The sequence below is a fragment of the Salvelinus alpinus genome, chromosome 11 (genome assembly GCF_045679555.1).
Source record: "Salvelinus alpinus chromosome 11, SLU_Salpinus.1, whole genome shotgun sequence".
NCBI lineage: Eukaryota > Metazoa > Chordata > Actinopteri > Salmoniformes > Salmonidae > Salvelinus > Salvelinus alpinus.
In genome coordinates, this window is record NC_092096.1 from 53,001,138 (window position 1) to 53,016,306 (window position 15,169).

At 42.2% G+C, this 15,169-nt stretch overlaps 1 protein-coding gene across 1 annotated transcript; it reads right to left on the reverse strand.

The window, feature by feature from the left end:
• Window positions 1-623: 623 nt before the first annotated feature.
• LOC139534385 (prefoldin subunit 2-like) lies at window positions 624-9,639 on the reverse strand. Its single transcript, XM_071333494.1, has 4 exons — window positions 9,278-9,639; window positions 5,060-5,148; window positions 1,687-1,810; window positions 624-1,164 (listed from the first exon to the last, which is right to left on the reverse strand). The coding sequence occupies exons 1-4, from the start codon at window positions 9,356-9,358 to the stop codon at window positions 976-978; spliced, it is 483 nt and encodes a 160-aa protein (XP_071189595.1). The 5' UTR covers window positions 9,359-9,639; the 3' UTR covers window positions 624-975.
• Between the last annotated feature and the right edge of the window lie 5,530 nt (window positions 9,640-15,169).

Below are 15,169 nucleotides of genomic sequence, written 5' to 3' on the forward strand. Positions count from 1 at the left end.
GTCCCAAATGGCACCGTATCCTCTCAAAAGTAGTGCACTATGTAGGAAATAGGGTGCCATTTGGGACTTGATTATGTTATCCATCTAAAACTGATGCTCAGAGCAAGGTTTCTTTCCAAAACAGATCAAAATGATGCAGTGTGTTGTGTTGAACAGTGCTTTCCCAATCAGATTGTCATTCCTTTTGCATGTGTTGTTCTATGGCATGGAATTGTTTGTAAGCTTGTGTAGTCTAAAATTAATCTATGATCGTATGCTATCCATGTGTTTTTTGTATGCTGTTCTTTGTATGCCATTTTAATATTTGAGAATTAACCAATGATATTAGGCCAGTCTTGGCCATAATTACAGACACCTGTGTGTCTTTTGACACTATATAAACGAGTCATCCCGCAGTGTTAGTGATTACACCCTGATGAAGACAGCTTGGCTGTCGAAACGTTGGTAATTACGTTTTTGCATCTGAGCTCAGAGTGTGCGGCTCTCCTTTATTTTTAAGTTTAATTGTTCTATGGCATGCCAGAGACAAACCTCTCAAAGACAAAACGCCAACAATATGATCATAATGTACATTGAAATATGACAGTATTAATAAACGTCAAATAAATGTGACAGACAATATATGGTCATCAAGAAGGCATGTTGTTTAATACAACTATCATCCCGTAAGATTTTGATGAAACACTGCCTCGAGTAAAAGGCGAAAGGCTTGTTCATGTCTGAAGAGAAAATAAACCAGAGTAAGTAAATTGTTGGCTTAAATTTTGTTTAACTATAGGTGAAAAGGATTCAATAACACATGGCTTCATTTTTTGAATGGTCTTGAGAATCTGGCCCTTGTAACATTGGTTTATAACCTTCATGCAAGACATACGTAAAACTCGGGCCCTTGAAATGCCTTTCAGGGTCTGTGCTGACTCGATGCTTGATGGCATTCTGCACAATTTCCTATTTTACTAAAGCCTTTACACAAAGCTACGAAACTAGAACACCGGCACCGCCTTTAGACGCGCTCCCTTCGCCCCCATTGGAGGACGCTGCAGATTTGCCCTGGCCTTCCTCCCCTTCTCCCACCAATCGGATGTTGTATTTTTCCCGGTACTCTGTGAGCTCCCGGCCTTTCGTCTGCATCTGTGTGTTGAGGGATTCTACAATCTTTGAGATCTGTAAGGAAATGAGAGGGGAAAGCAGATAGTTAATCATAATGTGTGACCAGTAGTGATTTAGTTGTATAGGATAGTACTGCAACAACCTATAACCTTGGTAATAAAGTGTGTTAGAGGGAAGACGCACCATAACGAACATCAGTCTTGCGCAGTAGATTACCTGCTGGGTGTCGACGAACGGTAACGATTCAACATGTAGAAGAATCGTTAAGAAATTAAAAGAAAATGACTCCCGATATTCTGGTCAGAGGCGATAGGACGGTCACTTGCTGTATAAGTACACTCGGCCATCAGTTGCTCAAGTCTGTTTCCTCTATTAAAAACACTTCCAAGCGAGTTTACCTCACCAGTCGGACTACAGCCATAGGCCACCACATCGCGTACATATTGACATATTCATGGCATCTTACCATCAATCACAATTATTTGGGAATGCCCATTTTACACCAGCACTTTTCACAAAGTGTTTTACAGTAACCTGAATTATATCCAAAATAGCAAGTCAGAATAAAAATGTTACCTGTTCTTTATTGCTTTCCAGAGCTGGTAAGACTTCCTTAACCGTCCTCTCCACGAGCACCCCACCCACCAGCCGGAAGCACTTCCTTGTTGGGTCTACGTCTTTTAGGGTCTCAAGGACTAGGCTAAGAGAAAAGAGGGAAGTTGTAAAAGGAAATTAACAAGGGTGAATCTTATCCTCTTTCTCAATACACATGGGAAGAGAAGATGAGGTTCCTCCCCTCATACCTTCTCCAATGTATGTTGCGAGGGAGGTGAGGAGAGAGGACTCCGGGGAAGACTTGAGATTCACCCCAAGTCTCAGAATCTTTCATCTCTGACACCTTAGACTGAACAATGATTATTCCTCTTTGTGGTTAAATCCACTAAGGTGAACAGTGAGTGAAATAGGAGTGGTAATAGTAAAATGTCAGAAGTAAGCATAGCCGCGGGAAGTAGTGGGTGCTGCAGCAACCCCTGAAAAGTCTGAATAATGTATATTTTATTTTATTAAATATAAGATTTTTGCACAGAAGAAGCGCACTGGGCCTTTACTAAACTCAGCAAAAAAGAAACGTCCCTTTTTCAGGACCCTGTCTTTCAAAGATAATTCTTAAAAATCCAAATAACTTCACAGATCTTCATTGTAAAGGGTTTAAACACTGTTTCCCATGCTTGTTCAATGAACCATAAACAATTAATACACATACACCTGTGGAACGGTTGTTAAGACACTAACAGCTTACAGACGGTAGGCAATTAAGGTCACAGTTATGAAAACTTAGGACACTAAAGAGACCTTTCTACTGACTCTGAAAAACACCAAAAGAAAGATGCCCAAGATCCCTGCTCATCTGCGTGAACGTGCCTTAGGCATGCTGGAAGGAGGCATGAGGACTGTAGATGTGGCCAGGGCAATAAATTGCAATGTCCGTACTGTGAGACGCCTAAGACAGCGCTACAGGGAGACAGGATAGACAGCTGATCATCCTCACAGTGGCAGATCACGTGTAACACCTGCCCAGGATCGGTACATCACAGCTGCGGGACAAGTACAGGATGGCAACAACAACTGCCCGAGTTACACCAGGAACGCACAATCCCTCCATCAGTGCTCAGACTGTCGGCAATAGGCTGAGAGACTGGACTGAGGGCTTGTAGGCCTGTTGTAAGGCAGGTCCTTACCAGACATCACCGGCAACAACGTCACCTATGGGCACAAACCCACCGTCGCTAGACCAGACAGGACTGGCAAAAAGTCCTCTTCACTGACGAGTTGCGGTTTTGTCTCACCAGGGGTGATGGTCGGATTCGTGTTTATCATTGAAGGAATAAGCATGACACAGAGGCCTGTACGTTGGAGCGGGAGCAATTTGGAGGTGGAGGGTCCGTCATGGTCTGGGGCAGGGTGTCACAGCATCATCGGACTGAGCTTGTTGTCATTGCAGGCAACCTAAATGCTGTGCGTTACAGGGAAGACATCCTCCTCTTTCATGTGGTACCCTTCCTGCAGGCTCATCCTGACATGCCACCAGCCATACTGCTCGTTATGTGCGTGATTTCCTGCAAGACAGGGATGTCAGTGTTCTGCCATGGCTAGCGAAGAGCCCGGATCTCAATCCCATTGAGCACGTCTGGGACCTGTTGGATCGGAGGGTGAGGGCTAGGGCCATTCCCCCCCAGAAATGTCCGGGAACTTGCATGTGCCTTGGTGGAAGAGTGGGGTAACATCTCATGGTTATAGAATGGGCAAATCTGGTGCAGTCCACGAGGAGATGCACTCCAGTACTTAATGCAGCTGGTGGCCACACCAGATACTGACTGTTACTTTTGATTTTGATCCCCCCTTTGTTCAGGGACACATTATACCATTTCTGTTAGTCACCTGTCTGTGGAACTTGTTCAGTTTATGTCTCAGTTGTTGAATCTAGTTATGTTCAAACAAATATTTACACATGTTAAGTTTGCTGAAAATAAACGCAGTTGACAGTGAAGACATTTCTTTTTTTGCTGAGTTTACTATTAGCGGACCGATATAGACCTCTGTAGCAGGGGCAAAAAAATTATAATTGTATTGCCACTTTGGGAAAAATGTTAGTTGGATAATTAAGAACAGTATCTTGTAGGATTCAATAGTTGAAATTGTATTATATATATTATTATTATTTTTACTTTTACCCCTTTTCTTCCCAATTTCGTGGTATCCAATTGGTAGTTACAGTCTTGTCTCATTGCTGCAACTCCCATACAGACTCGGGAGAGGCGAAGGTCGAGAGCCAAGCGTCCTCCGAAACACGACCCAACCAAGCCACACTGCTTCTTGACACAATGCCCGCTTAACCCGGAAGCCAGCCACACCAATGTGTCGGAGGAAACACCGTACACCTGGCGACAGTGTCAGCGTGCATGCGCCCGGCCCGCCACAGGAGTTGCTAGAGCGCGATGGGACTAGGACATCCCTGCCAGGCAAACCCTCCCCTAACCCGAATGACGTTGGGCCAATTGTGCGCTGCCCCATGGGTCTCCCGTTCGCAGTCAGCTGTGACAGAGCCTGGACTCGAACCAGGATCTCTAGTGGCACAGTTAGCAACTGCGATGCAGTGCCTTAGACCACTGTGACACCTGGGAGTTGCGAATGTCATTCTAATGGTATCCACAATTAACAAAACCCTGTCCACAAACATTTACACCAAAATATGCAAAGTTATGGGCAAAGACAAAACATCCACATCAAATAACATGGAAAACAACCACTTTTTGTGCAGTATGAAATGTACCATCCTTACAAACCACTTAATGTAAATGTACATTACTGTATTGTACATAGGCTGGTCATCTAGGAAGAAAAACAATGCACAATACAGTAATTGAGCACATTGCTACAGAGGTCTACAGTGGTTTGTGATGCTGTGGCTCAGATGGTAGAGCATGGCGTTTACAATGCTAGGGTTGTGGGTAGGATTCCCACGTGGGGACAAGTATGAAAACGTATGCACGTATGTAAGTTGCTCTGGATAAGAGCGTCTACTAAAATGGAAATAGAATGAATACACCATTTCAGTTCACATAGAAATAAGTTGTATTTGCAAAGTATTACACAAAACTAGAAAACATATCAAGAAAGTATTTTTATATTCCACAAGTATTATCAGATTAACTGTTTTGTAAATACTCAAATAAGTTATATTTTTCTTTTTTAAACACTAAAGTAGTGTACTGGGCCTTTACTAGTCCTGTATTAGGGACCGATATAGATGTCTTAAGCGCAGGAATTTTTTTGTTTGTTCGTAGCACCCCCCCCCCCCCAAACTGCTTCCCGTGGCTATGGAAGTCAGAGAAAGAACTAAAACTGTGAGTAGCTGCTGAAGCAAGTCACACTAACTAGAGCTAGTTACCTATGCTCATTGATCTCCATCTCCAACTCTGCAGCCTTGGAGGCCATGCTGCGCTGCTCCGAGCGCATCCTCTGGAATGCAGCCACGACCTGTCAGACACATCGAATACATCAAATCAAACATTCACTCATAATAATAATAATAATAATAATAAAATGCCATTAAGCAGACAATTTTACCAAATGACTTAAATTTTATTTGGTGACCTACGGTTAAGAGCATTGGGCTAGTAACCGAAAGGTCGCTGGTTTGAATCTGAGCTGACTAGGTGAAAAATCTGTCCATCTGCCCTTCAGCAAGGCACTTAACACTAATTGCTCTGGATAACAGCGTCTGCTAAATGACAAAATAAACAAATGGAAGGCAACAACTTACATTAGATTGAACAAATTTGCAAAGACCCTCGTTATATAGGCCTACCTGGAATAGGAAGTATCATTAGACCATGTGTTGATTCGCTATGAGTCAATGCAACAGCTAGTAGTTTTTGTAATTTTTTAAAAACTGACTGCATTAGTTACTAATGCTGTTTTGTGTCTGAAACTGCAGGACTCCAGACTGCAACCATTTGGTTGCATTAAGTGACCCTTGTACTTAGCTGGGCGAATAAAACATTTAACTGGTCATATCGGTGCGAGCTGCACATTCTACATGGTCACCTCACTCAAAACAACCAATTTTTTAGGAGGCTAAAACCATGACTTGGGTCAAACTGTAAAAGTACATTATACTCATGACTCCTGTAATGAAAGTGTCTGCCTGCCCAGGTGCCTGGATCACTGGGGCCCTGCTGCGGTGTAGAGCGAGCCACTCAAAGTGTTCTGATTGTATGACATTTTAAAATCTGCGGGGGAAAATACAGGTATCCTGTCACAGTTATTTGTCAACTCTAAATTTTTTGGTCAATAGTAACTATTTTACCATTTTCATTTAATATGCCTTTGATATACGGAGCGCACGAAAAGTGCATTGGCCATTATATAGGCCTCATTTTAGTTGTAGGCTACAACGGCAACGTTGGCTACTAGCAGTGGGTATTATATTTAGAGTTAGTGCTCTACACTGCCTTCAGAAAGTATTCATACCGCTTGACTTATCCCACATTATTAGCCTGAATTCAAAATTGATTACATTTTAATCACCCATCTACACACAATACCCCGTAATGACAAAGTGAAAACATGTTTTTGTAAATGTTAGCTGATTTATTGAAAATGTTAGCATCACCTTTGGCAGTAATTACAGCTGTGTGTCTTGCTGGGTCTCTAAGAGCTTTGCACACCTGGATTGTACAATATTGGCAATATATATATATATATATTTTTTAATTCTTCAAGCTTTGTCAAGTTGGTTGTTGATCACTGCTAGAAAGCCATTTTCAAGTCTTGCCATAGATTTAAGTCAAAACTGTAATGGCCACTAGAACATTCAATGTCATCTAGGTAAGCAACTCGTGTAGATTTGGCCTTATGTTTTAGGTTATTGTCCTGCTGAAAGGTGAATTTGTCTCCCAGTGTCTGGTGGAAAGCAGACAACCAGGTTTTCCTCTGATTTTACATGTGCTTTCCTTAGCTAAAACCTCCCTGGTTTTTGTGGTTGAATCTGTGTTTGAAATTCACTGTCCTTACAGATAATTGTATGTGTGGGGTACAGATATTAGGTAGTCACACTATTACTGCACAGAAAGTCCATGCAACTTAAGCACATTTTTACTCCTGAACTTATTTAGGCTTGCAAAAACAAAAGGGATTGAACATTTAGACTCAAGATATTTCTGATTCATTTTTTGTTAATTCATAAAAATGTAGAAAAACTTAATTCCACAGGAGGCCTCCTGAAGTAAATGTAATTTCTGTTGTTTATTTATAAAAGATTGGCATACATTTCTACAAACCTGTTTCTGCTTTGTCATTATGAGTTATTGTGTGTAGATTTTTAAAATCCATTTTAGAATTAGGCTGTAATGTAAAAAAGATAATGGAATTCATTATGCTACGTGCTATGGGTGTCACGACTGACATTTGGACCAGCAATGTCAGCCCCATGAGTATGCTTAGTCTGACAGCACAGTGGGTCGACGAAGATTTCGTACTGAGGAAAGCCGTATTACATGCTCAAGAATGTGCTGGTTCTCATACCGCTGGTGCCATTTCAATGACATTTGGGAACATGTTTGAAACTTGGAAACATGAACACACTCCTAGCTCCATTCGAACAACTGACTTGAGAAATAAGCTAATCAACTGTGTCTGCAGCAGACGTGATACCCTCTGTCATGGCATAGAAATGCCTGCTCAACAAAACTGCCGACACAGACAGTGAGGTTAAAACTTAGAAAAGTACTCGAGACTGAACAAGCAATTTGGTGGTATTCTCTCTGAGCCTCTTCACTGTGTCGCCACCATGCTCGTTGCTAGGTACAAGGACCGCTACTTCGAAATCCGGGTTGAGAATGAAACGACTGAACAAACGAAACAGCAAGTAAGTGAAAGAAATAGGTTTTGATTATGTTTTACTGGTAATGGGGACATATGTAAATGCCAACAAAATAACTTTTTGGTCGGTGTGGTGTGTGTGTAACCTTTTTAACTAGGCAAGTCAGTTAATAACAAATTCTTATTTACAATGACGGCCTACCCCGGCCAAACCCGGGCGACGCTGAGCCAATTGTGCGCCGCCCTATGGGACTCCCAATCATGGCCGGATGTGATGCAGCCTGGATTCAAACCAGGGACTGTAGTAACGCCTCTTGCACTGAGATGCAGTGCCTTACACCGCTGCGTCCGTGTGTGTGTTTGTGTTAACCATTTAACTGTACTAGAATGCTTAAAAGGCTGCTAAAATGTAAAATATCGGTATCGTTTTTTGGGGCAAGGAAAATAATTGGATATCGTATCTGCCAAAAAAATGTCATATCGGTGAACACAAACGTATGTGGACAGGACAGCCCTTCAAATTGGTGTATTGGGTTATTTCAGTCACACCCGTTGCTGACAGGTGTATAATATTGAGCACACAGCCATGACATCTACATAGACAAACATTGGCAGTAGAATGGCCTTACTGAAGAGCTCAGTGACTTTGAACGTAGCACCGTCATAGGAAGCCACCTTTCCAACAAGTCAGTGAGTCAAATTTCTGCCCTGCTAGAGCTGCCCCGGTCAACTGTAAGTGCTGTTACTGTGAAGTGGAAACATCTAGGAGCAACAACAGAGATCCATACACAAAGCAAGGTCCATACAGAAATGGTTTGTTGAGATCAGTGTGGAAGAACTTGACTAGCCTACACAGAGACCTGACCTCAACCTTTGGGATGAATTGGAACGTTGACTGCGAGCCAGGCCTAATCAGTGCCCGACCTCACTAATGATAAAAAATAATAATAATATAACTCCCTGCCGTCAAAATTGGCAAAATATAGTCCTATCCATCGTTTTTGGAATTTTCCATACTCCCTGACTCTCTAGTGATTATTAGTGAGGTGGACAGTCAAGAAACTTTGAATATAGGTCCATTATAATTTCTACAGTTCCAATTTGGTTTTGGCCGGATTGGACCCCCTTGCAGGCTGGAACCCTCCCACGGGCTGTATGTTTGATACCCCTGCGGTAAAGTTTACCCCATTGTATTTGGTACGTGACAAATAAAAATGTATTTGATGTAGTGGGCGCAACATTTAGTAACCGCAATCCTCAGATAGACAATATTGAAATCATTGGCTGGTGCCACCAACTAAAAAAAAGTGTGGCACCTGGGGAAAATGTTAGTCTGGAGCCATACACTGGTTGACAAGGTAGAGGGACGCACTAACAGTGACAGGCAGAAATAGCATCTTATCTCCTCGAGGGCACAACCATTCCCCTTTTCAGGCATTCCCCCTGAAGTTCGTATGGCTAAGCTAAATCCAGAGAAACATAGTCAGACTGACAGATTGGGTTAATAATAATGTTAGTTAACTGCAATATCAAGAGCTATTGTTGTGAATCAATACGACCTATAACGTCACCACATTTTCTTCTAAATTATGAAACCTCAGTTGAGGAACACGCGAGTAGGAAGCAGACCATGGTGAGGGAGCGAGTTAACGTTAGCCAACGTCACTGTTAGCGTTAACTAGCTGGATGCGTGACAGACAAATCCGGGTTTGTATCTCAGTCCACAACGAGTAAAAAGCATTTGCTAACAAATCATGAATATTCTGATACGGGGTGACGATACCTGCTCGGCCGACGGCCCTGACTGTTTCCCCCCGGTACTGTTGCTGGGTTTGCTAACCGTGCTGCTACTGTTGGCTGCCATCTTGGAAAGGTGCCTCTGCTAGTGGACTGAGGGCCCAAACTCGTCACTAGTTACCACGGCCACAAATGGCTAAACCCCGCCTATTTCAAAAATGTCTCTTCTTAAATCAGATTTGAAATCTAACCCTAACCTTCACCACACTGCTAACCTTATACCAAATTCTAACCTTAAATGAAGACCAAAAAGCAGATTTTGTTTTCATACATTTTTGCGATATATCCTATTTTAACTTTGTGGCTGTAATAGCTAGTGACAACCAAGTTTACCATATTGAGCTGTCTAATGTGATTGCCTGTTAGGAATGAGGAAAATATGGCGGAAGCAGACGCTTCTTCTTCAATGTGGGTTAACGGTGGTTGGCATCCAATAAATGTTGCGTTACTGCCACATACTTGACTGGAGTATAACTCCCTTATACTTCGCTTTAAAAAAAAAAGTTTAACAAAAATATATACAAAAAAAGAAAATTCAACAAATACCCTACCATCTTACACTACACTCACAAAAATATATAATAAATACCATACTCCACTATTAAAATGTATTTAGTTATACTTCAGGCCAACAGCCTGAACAGCCACCACTTAACACACCCTGTAACTCTTCTGATGTCAAGTCTCGCACACGCAAAAATCTCTCTGAAGCTGCCAACACAACTTCGATTTTCTGCGACTTACGTTATATCCTTGCTGTACAGTTGATAACCATTACTATAAAAGCCAAAAATCCAATCTTACTGAAACATATATCACTTGTTGGTTTATCCCTCTGTACTGGTACAGATCTACTGCTCACGCCACTTCTCTCAGGATCCCTCCCCCTTGATCCATTTCCTCTACTTTCTTCACTGCCTCAGCATATGACAACTTCTGCACTACTCTAACCCTGGAAACCTCAACCTGCCTCTCTTGCACGGGACATTTCTGATCCCCAGCCCCATGGTCATCCCTACAATTAACACATACCCCTACTTTCCCCAATGCTACACATTCCTTTGTCTCATGCCTTTTGTTGGTCAATTTCGTCAACAGATTATCAATTCTATATAATTATCAAACTTATATATATTGGTAGTAGAAAGGAAACACAGACTCTTTGTTTAAGTATTACAATTCTCGTTTAGTAATACAAGTGTAGGCAGAAGTTGGTACAGAGTACAGTATATGATAGCTCTCCCAAGGTTCTGCAAAGTGTAAGACATCCTGTAACTTATATAGCCTCCCCAGTTCCCCTTGCGTGACTTTCCCTGGCAACAACATTATAATAAATCTACCCTCCCCTGACAGCAGCATCTTATCAGCAATTAAAATCTCAGAAGTGGGTTTGACCGAAACTTGACCTTTCATCACAAGTATAGGGTCATAACAAGGTGAACTGTTTTCATCAGGCCTGCGGCAGCCTTGTGTTCTCAGAAAACCAGTCATATTTTCAGAACCTCAGACAGCCACGGTGGGGCCCAGACAGGAGGAGTATGAGCGTAGACGGTTTCAGCCTTCTGATAGTGTCTGAAGGGCACAACACTCAAAACAGGCGTTAACACACACACAGACAGAGGTCTCCTAAGAGGAGACCTTAAGGTTTATCATAACACAATTTATTAACCCTTTAGAAGGTATGAGGCCTTTGTTTAACCCCTTCACCTTCTGCAGACTTCTCACACTTAGGAACCTCCCTCCTACACACTGCTGCCACATGCCCATAAGCTTGGTACCTGTAACAACGTAATGTAGTCGGCATAAAAGCTCATACAGGAAAACTTATATATCCTAACATCACTTTGTTGGGCAAAGACAACATCAAAACTCAAAAGAATAAACAAGGACTCTTCTGTTCCTCCACTCACACCAACCTGTCTGCGTCGCACCAAACAATGAGCATCACAAACAGCAGGAATCTTCCCCTTCAGTTTGTCAGCTTTCACATTTACCGCTACCCAAGTAATCACTCCTTTCAATGGCGCCCTTTTCTTGAGAGCAAAACAATCTTTTGCCCCCATTCGTTTAACACGAAGAGCGTGCTCCCTCTGACCAGCAGAAATACATACAATTATAACAAGACCACTTCTGGTTCCCCTCACCAATTCCACAGCACCCAACTCTATTTTCACCCACCCTGAAACCTCAAATGGATCAGCCAAAAGGCAAGGGTCCACTTTTTCTAAAAACTTCACTCCTACTGTCACAGACTCATCTTTATCCTGACCGTCGGTGCAAGCCTCGGGCGCCGAGAACTTCACCACACCTACCACCTCCGATACTTCGCCCTCATTCACTTCCATTTCTCCTCCTGTCTTCAACTCTCTCTGCTTACACTTTCTACCATTCTTCTTTAACAAACCATCTCCTTTTTTCCCACCATTTATAACTGACTCAAGCTCACCCTCTTCCTCCCTCTCTCTCTTAGACCTCCTCTGCCTCTCTTTTTCCCTCCATTCCTCCTCCGTATTCCAAGTATAACTCTCCTTATGATAATGCTGCACTTCTCCTGACATACATCTTGTTCTTGTCTTGTCAAGGGACGCCATTTAACCGCCGACTGACACAATCTCCGTACCATCAGCATGAACTACTCGGGATGTAGCGCTCAACAGTGCATATCACTTGTAAAAAAGCCGGGAAGCGGACGCAAATGTGGAGCGTGAATATAAAGGCGGGGGAAAGTAGCATACATTGATGAGAATGTCCCTTCCTTTATTTGAATTTCCCTTCTTATCCAATGCAGTGTGATCATTGTAAAGCTTTTGGACATGTTTCAAGTACTTGCAGAAGGGAGAATCCGAGATGTTCAAGTTGTGGAAAAGATCATATCATGTGTTTTAAAAGCGATAAAAATGTGACATGTTGCAATTGTGGTGGGAACCATAAAGCCACATCTTTGGAATGCCCAACAAGGGTGAAAGACAATGAGGTGGCCAATGTCAGGGCTGTCCAGAGCATTTCATATGCAGCGGCTGTAAGGCTTGAGGGTTCGAATGGTGCTCCTAAAGAGTCCATGGATGTGGATAGGCCTTCACTGAAGGCTGCAGGGGTTGCCGTTCAACAGCAGGACCCAGATACAGTGAATTCGGAAAGTATTTAGACCCCTTCCCCTTTTCCACATTTTGTTACCTTACAGCCTAATTCTAAAATGGATAAAATAAAACATTTTCCTCATCCATTTACACACAATACAAAGCAAAAACCAGGTTTTTAGATTTTTTTGTGATAATTTATATTTAAAAAAAAAACTGAAATACCTTATTTAAGTAATCCCTTTGATATGAGACTCGAAATTAAGCCTTTTTCCATTGATCATCCTTCAGATGTTTCTACATCTTGAATGAAGTCCACCTGTTGTAAATTCAATTGACTGGACATGATTTGGAATGGTACACACCTGTGTGTATACAGTGGCTTGCGAAAGTATTCACCCCCCTTGGCATTTTTCCTATTTTGTTGCCTTACAACCTGGAATTCAAATAGATTTTTGGGGGGGTTGTATCATATGATTTACACAACATGCCTACCACTTTGAAGATGCAAAATATTTTTCATTGTGAAACAGACAAGAAATAAAACAAGAAAACTGAAATCTTGAGCATGCATAACTATTCTTGCAAGGCACTGGTAAGGTCCCACATTCTATACTTTTGCAAGGCACTGTAAGGTCCCACAGTTGACAGTGCATGTCAGAGCAAAAACCAAGCCATGAGGTCGAAGGAATTGTCCGTAGAGCTCCGAGACAGGATTGTGTCAATGCACAGATCTGGGGAAGGGTACCAAAAAATGTCTGCAGCATTGAACGTCCCCAAGAACACAGTGGCCTCCATCATTCTTAAATGGAAAAATTTTGGAACCACCAGGACTCCACCAAACTGAGCAAATGGGGGAGAAAGGCCTTGGTCAGGGAGGTGACCAAGAACCCGATGGTCACTCTGACAGAGCTCCATAGTTCCTCTGTGGAGATGGGAGAAACTTCCAGAAGGACAACCATCTCTGCACTACTCCACCAATCAGGCCTTTATGGTAGAGTGGCCAGACGGAAGCCAGTCCTCAGTAAAAGGCACATGACAGCCCTCTTGGAGCTTTCCAAAAGGCATCTAAAGGACTCTCAGACCATGAGAAACAAGATTCTCTGGTCTGATGAAACCAAGATTTAACTATTTGGACTGAATGCCAAGCATCACATCTGGAGGAAACCAGGGACCTCTCATCACCTGCCAATACCATCCTTACGGTGAACCATGGTGGCGGGAGCTGTTTTTCAGAGGCAGGGAATGGGAGACCAGTCAGGATCGAGGGAAAGATGAATGGAGCAAAGTACATAGAAATCCTTGCTGAAAACCTGTTCCAGAGCGCTCAGGACCTCAGACTGGGGCGAAGGTTCACCTTCCAACAGAACAATGACCCTAAGAACACAGCCAAGACAACGCAGGAGTGGCTTCGGGACAAGTCTATGAATGTCCTTGAGTGGCCCAGCCAGAGCCCGGACATGAACTTGATCAAACTTCTCTGTAGAGACTTGAAAATAGCTGTGCAGTGACGCTGCCAATCCAACCTGACAGAGCTTGAGAGGATCTGCAGAGAAGAACTCCCCAAATATAAGTGTGCCAAGCTTGTAGCCTCATACCTAAGAAGACTGGAGGCTCTACTCGCTGCCAAAGGTGCTTCAACAAAGTACTGAGTAAAGGGTCTGAATAGTTATATAAATGTGATATTTCAGTTTTTATTTGTAATACATTTGCAAAAATTTCTACAAACCTGCTTTTGCTTTGTCATTATGTGATATTGTGTGTTGATTTATGAGGAAAACAAAACATTTTATCAATTTTAGTTAAGGCTGTAATGTAACAAAATGTGGAAAAAGTCAAGGGGTCTGAATACTTTCCGAATGCAATGTATTTTTTATCCACAACAGGTCCGTTTGGTGGAAATGTAACCAAATTCATATAGCCACCCAGAAGAAAGGCACACGGACACCCACACTTCAGGTTGACTTGGTTTTTATCTGCAATAAAAGTTATCAAACAGTGATGGCAGGCATTGACAGGACCGTCACAGCCACACATTCACTTCTCTCAGAATATCTCTCTCGGACTGAAGAGCAGGCAGACCAACTTTCCAAATAGGGGAGAAGCACTCAAAACCCACTAGCTGTTTTTTCAAGGAAAATAATATAAAAAAGGTAAGTCTGAAGACTTCTCGTATTGTCAGCCTTACTACAATGGCAGTAAATTGTTTTATGAATTCAATAACACATAAAGAAAGGTGACTTTATTGATATCACACCCTATTCTGAAGTGAATGGTTTCTCTACTCTGCCCGCGAACGGCGGTGTCCTTTGATATTGCATTGCTCGCAGCTTGAGTGAGGTTGATGGAAGCTACATTTTCCCTTTGTCACAGAAACACACCACTAACTGGGTTTCCATTCAATTGGATTTTCATGCTGAATATTCAACAATAAAAACAAAATGCATAAAAACAAAATGCATAAAAACAAAATGCACATTTTCCCAACAGACATGTTTCCATCAAATGGAATTTTGGATAAAAGTCTGTGCAAAATTAAGGCAGTTTTTTCTCTACAATTTTAAAAACATTACAATACATTCACAGATTTCACAACACACTGTGTGCCCTTAGGCCCCGACTCCACAACTACCACATATCTACAGTACAAAATCCATGTGTACGTGTGTGTAGTGCATATATTATCGTGTGTTCATGCATGTGTCTGTGGCTATGTTTGTGTTGCTTCAAAGTGCCCGCTGTTCCATAAGGTGTATTTTTATCTGTTTTTTAAATAAAATTTTACTGCTTGCATCAGTTAC